Genomic DNA, 5,425 nt, shown 5'->3' on the forward strand with positions numbered 1-5,425 from the left:
ACTTTGTTATGCAAATTCAAAAAGGAACTTCTTTGATGGCAACATGCAATGCACAACCTTAAAGCTTGTATAACCGAAACAAAATTTATAAAAATAGGGTGTAAATAAGTTTCCATGTAGACAGTCTCCCCTCCATACGAAAAATTACAAATTTAAACCCTTTTGATTTGGGTTTAGGATGAAACGGGTTGGTTCCCTGGTTTTTATTGTTTTTTTTTTTAATCAGAAGAAAGAAAATATATTAATAAAGAGAGTTAAGGGTACATTAGTTTCAAAACCCATGGGCTGATGAGCTTAACACCTGATCCCTCATTCTAGTTGTCAATCTTGTCACCTCCATTACTATCGGCCAACACATTGTTCTTGAACTAATTTAGGTCGCCTATGGAGGACCTTTATCCTCTCAAGTCCGGTGCACCTAAAAGGTACATCTGATGGTGCTTGTGCATTTGAAGGAGTGTTTTAAACAAAACCACTTCAAGGTGCACCGCCCGATGCACCTTTTCCAGTGCACCGGACTTGAGGTGATAAAAATTCATCTAGGGATGCCTTTCCGTGCCCAATAGGCTTTTTTCTGTTGACGCATTAACCAAATCTTTATTTCTGAAGCATTTTCCCATTGAGATGCTTTGACCCATAAAGTATCTTTGGATTGTCAATGATCTGATCCTGCACTGACTCATTTCAGCCACGAATCCCAAATTAAATATTTTGAAATTGGAAAACTTTGACCATCTATAGCCTTAGAATTGAACTCTATAGGAGGTAACCCTGAATGTTGGACCGATTAGAGATTGCCAAACGAAGGAGTGAGTTTGTTTATGGATAGATGAAGCGATCATGGATGTTGAAACCGGCTGCAATGGAACTTCGATCCTGGATTACTCGTTATGGTTGAATTATTCATGGAAGATGAAGACACTACCTTTGACCAAGTCTAGTAGTTATACTGATGCCAAGAAACTATAGTTGGTCCTCTTGATCTCTGCTTCACAAGTAAATGATTTGGTTACTTGTGAAGCAGAGATCAAGAGGACCAACTACAGTTAGGGGTGCAAGTTTGACACTGTCGGCCGAGTCTGTCCCGAGCCTGAACAAGCCTTAGCTGAGATAACCTAGGCCTGAGGGCAGGTCAAGGTTGGGTTGGGCTAGTCTAGGGTTGGATTTTTGAAGCCCCGATTCAGGATCGGGCCAGCCTTAGGCCCAACTAAGGGGACTCAAAATTGATCTGGAGTTTTAAAAAGCCCAACCCATACCCTTTTGCAACCATACAAATCATAGTTAGAATTAGGAGGAAACAAAAAAATAATGACCGGAAGCTCTTGCGTTAAGACTAAATATTGAAATATTTTAATAAATAACTTATATTAAAAAAAAAAAGGATTATACTAAAATAATTAAACAGCCACCTAGAACCCCTTTAAACCAAATCGAACTGAAGTCCTCACACGAGAACGGTCCTTGGGACCTGAGCACCTCCCATATGGAAACCACTGCCCCCTCTTGATTCCATGATGTTTAGGTCTGAAGGACCATCCTCGTATGAGGACCTTAGGCTTAAAAAGGTAAAAGGGAGGACCTTAACGAAAACAGGATGGTGCTAACTATTAGATTTAAGATGGTATGATGCTATCCTAAACTAGGGAGAGGGTTGGCCACGGATCGTGATCATCTATGGTGCGCTACCCATTTTCTACCTTCTCTGGATTTTGACCTGCCTCTGGATTTACTGCGACCCCTTGGTCCTTTACTTTTACTCCTCCCCCTGTTCTCTGTGACAAGAGCCTGTGAGCTATCCAAACCCATATCTTTTCTTCTGGTTTCCTCATTGAACATATTGCCTTTCACCACACTCAATTATAACACACCATCTGGAGCAGAATTGTTTAGTGATACAACCAAAGTCTCCCAAGTATCAGGTAAAGAACTCAACAGCAGTAATGTTTGCAGTTCATCTTCCAAAGTCATCTTTACTGTAGCCAGCTGATTCACTAAACTTTGAAAATCACTTAAATGCTCGGCAACTGAACGCTCCTCTTTGAACTTTAAATTGATAAGTTTTCTAATCAAGAAAACTTTATTTTGTGTAGTCTTCCGCTCATAGAGACTCTCCAATTTTTTTCAAAGTTCTTGGGCATTAGTTTCTTTAGCAACATGATGAAACACACAATCATTTACCTATTTTCTGATAGTACCAATGGTTTTCCTCTTCATCCTGTCCCATTCTTTTTCAGTTTTATTTTTTGGCTTGGCTTCAATTTCCTCAATTGGATCATTCAAATCACTGCAATAAAAAATGCCCTCCATCTTGGGCTTCCATATTGAATAATTAGAACCAGTGAGTTTAATCATTGTACCAGATGACTCTTTCATCTTAATACACAATAAACACTGCAAATAAGTCAACCTGAGAACCTGGCTCTGATACCATTTATTAGGATTAATCAAACCTACTTGTCTAGTGTGTATTAAGAAATACAACAATCCAATAGAAAATTACCAAACAAATATAGCCAAGCACATAAGAGAAATAAAATTGCAAGCAAGCAATCACACAATCAACACCAAGAATTTTACGTGGAAAAACCCACCAGTGTAGAGGGAAAAAACCACGGGACAAATATTGCATCAATCCGTCATGAGAAAAATAGGAGTACAATGATTCTCTCAAGTTCTTGCCCAAACTTGAGATGTACAAACAATTGGAGACAATACAATAAGAATTACCTCACATGAAGCCAAGCCAAGTTCTCACCACAAATACCACCTCTCACAAAGTCTCATTGCTTTGAAGAGGTCTCCAAGTTGTAGCAGAAACACCAAGACTCCAAAGCCAATCCCAAGTATTCCCTGCTCCTTCCTTCTTCTTCTTCTTTTCTCTCTTTTTCTCTCTTTTTCTCTCTTCCCTTTCTCTGGTTTTTCCTTTCTATGTTCGTTATTCTCTTGAGAACCCACCGCCACAATAGATCAAAACCATAAAGAAAAAGAAAAAAAAATAATAAACAAAGCCAATATTGGCTCATTTGCTTCCACCGCCTTAAGCCTCTTTCTTTAAGGTATGACGGTCCAAGTTCCATGGGCTGGACATTAATGGGTTGGGCCCCACTAACAATGTTAATTATTAGATTTAAGATGGTATGATGTTATGCTAAACTAGGGAGAGGGTTGGCCACGGATCGTAATCATCTATGGCGCGCTACTCATAGCAGTCATAGTGGCTCAGACATATCGTCTCGTGCAATGTCCATCTTACCCCTGCCCAAGCACCTTGCCCGAGCAAGGGCAATGCAGACATTGTGCACGGTGATGTGTCTGGGTCAGTATGGCCGCTACGGGCAGCGCACCATAGAGAATCTGAATTGGTTGGGCATGCCACCTGCTTTCCTAGAGGTAGCCACTACGCCCATGTATTTCACATAAATGTCCTGTTGATATAGCTGACGACATAAACGATAGCAACTGCTAATTACTAATCAGCAGTTGAGGCCTTCGTGAAGATGGAAGGGATAGTTTGCTTCCATTCCAATCAATACTGAGGCTGTGGTCGTAGATTTAAGTGCCCAGTAGTGGAACTGTGTTAGTTCGGTAATTGAATGAATTCTAAGAATTAAAGTTGAAATTTATACAGTAAAAGTCCTAATCCTATAATACAACAAATCTCATCTCAAGTAATCAATTGCCATTTTCCTTGGACTCAAAGACAACAGGATAAGCAGAATAAAAGGTCTGGATCATGGTGAGAACGAGGAGAACCACTGCAGCCACAGCTGAAATGAAAGACCATGGTGTGTCAAAGTAAGTGTACTTGAAGCTCGCCCACTGTACATGCCACCCATTCCTGTAATACTCGTTCACCTCATCGAACAAACTGGAGAGGTAAGACTTCTCGATGTCAAACGCTGTGTCCTTTCCCAAATTATTCAAGAGTCGAGCAACGTCTCCTTCTGTGCCAAAGTAATTCTCTATGATCTTCGCATCACAGAGAAACTCGACATCCTTGTAAGTGTTGATGAGGCAATCAAGTAAAGTGACATAAGAGGTAATGTGATTGGAACAGTGTTTGTGACATTGCTCGAAAGCCACGCAATTAGCGAAGAAGGAGCTCGTGAAGTCATCAATGGTTATGGCCGGCATTTGGAGAACTCCATTCCTAAATTTCACGTCCAGGAAACAGTTGGCGTTCCCCTGCTTGAACATGATCCCTGCACGGCGGAGCTTGGCCGCAGTTTCGATCACATGGGTTGCGGGGTTTCCCTTCCGTGGTTCTTCTTCAGCTGATTCTGTGAAGGTGGATCGGAGCAAATCTAGTAGATGCTTCGCTTTGTAGTTTCGGAATCTTTGAATCACTTCAGGGGGTCTCTCCATAGTAGCATGGTTGAAGAATTCCAAAGCCAGCATAGCCAAGGAAGGAGAGGGAACACCTGTGTGGTGGTTTACTTCTTCTTCTGGCATTTTTGATAGATCGAATAAGGATTGTAGGACGAAGAAGGGGAGTTGATTCTCAAGTCTGAGAAAATCTCTCAAGAGAAAAGTAGAGAGCCAGACCGTAAAGATTGGATCATCTGGGTCGGCTCTTACCAAATTCCCAACGATGCGAAAGATCTCGATGATGAAACAGCCGTCGAGAACCACCATCTCTGCGAATTCATCAGAGTCAAGGAAAATAGTCTCTGAGTAACACTCTCTCGCCCTTTCCTCTAATCGCTTTGCATCTCTCATATAGTCTTCCAAGGTAAGACCTTTGGATTGGGTTCTAGAGAGAAGGGAACCAAGAAAGCGCCACTTGTGCTCTTCGATCATTTTCAGGTGATGTTTCCCACGGTGGTAAGGGCCTATGGAGACAACGTGGGGTTCGTAGACTCGTCCGTTCATCTCGATGAATCTCTGAGGGACTCTGAAGATGGAGCAGGAGCTTCGGCCGGCGGAATTCTTCAATAATCGCGGTGGTTCTAAGGACCGTTGCAACATAGAAGCTAATCGATCTTGGTTTATATCACAGTCATTGATCCGGATGACATGATTGTGTTTGCATTGTTCGTCTTCTGGGTTCGTCTCCCCCAATTTTTTCCCCATCTCATCAATTTTTGTTTCTTCTTCACCTTGCGAATTTGAAATTTATATTTATGGAACCGAAACTGAACTCAGGTCGAACTATAAGTCTACGCTTCATGCGCAGGTGTTGAATGGTAAGTGGAGAGAACAGGGAAATGGGCCAGATTATTGGTGTGGCTTTTAATTTAGTTGCGTGCATTGATGAATCTAATAAATTTGTCAAAGTATACAGTTTCTGTTTTCAACAGCACTCAAAAATTGACCAGGCCATCATTATCCTGGAAGTGGAAGAGTTCCAATAACGATTTATCAAGAATAGATAATTGACTTTTGTTTTGGGCAAACAACCACTAGTTCGGTTGGCTGGTGGCAT

The 5,425-nt window shown here is 41.4% G+C and overlaps 1 protein-coding gene across 1 annotated transcript; it reads right to left on the reverse strand.

The window, feature by feature from the left end:
* Window positions 1–3,592: 3,592 nt before the first annotated feature.
* Window positions 3,593–5,145, reverse strand: LOC122649590 (UPF0481 protein At3g47200-like). The gene has a single exon (XM_043842797.1). It carries the CDS (start codon window positions 5,071–5,073, stop codon window positions 3,673–3,675), a length of 1,401 nt encoding a protein of 466 aa, XP_043698732.1. The 5' UTR covers window positions 5,074–5,145; the 3' UTR covers window positions 3,593–3,672.
* Between the last annotated feature and the right edge of the window lie 280 nt (window positions 5,146–5,425).

Source organism: Telopea speciosissima, chromosome 2, assembly GCF_018873765.1.
Source record: "Telopea speciosissima isolate NSW1024214 ecotype Mountain lineage chromosome 2, Tspe_v1, whole genome shotgun sequence".
Taxonomy (NCBI): Eukaryota; Viridiplantae; Streptophyta; class Magnoliopsida; order Proteales; family Proteaceae; genus Telopea; species Telopea speciosissima.

Coding starts and splice junctions, on each gene's coding strand:
- LOC122649590 (XM_043842797.1), bottom strand. CDS start 5,073: ATGGGGAAAAAATTGGGGGAGACGAACCCAGAAGACGAACAATGCAAA.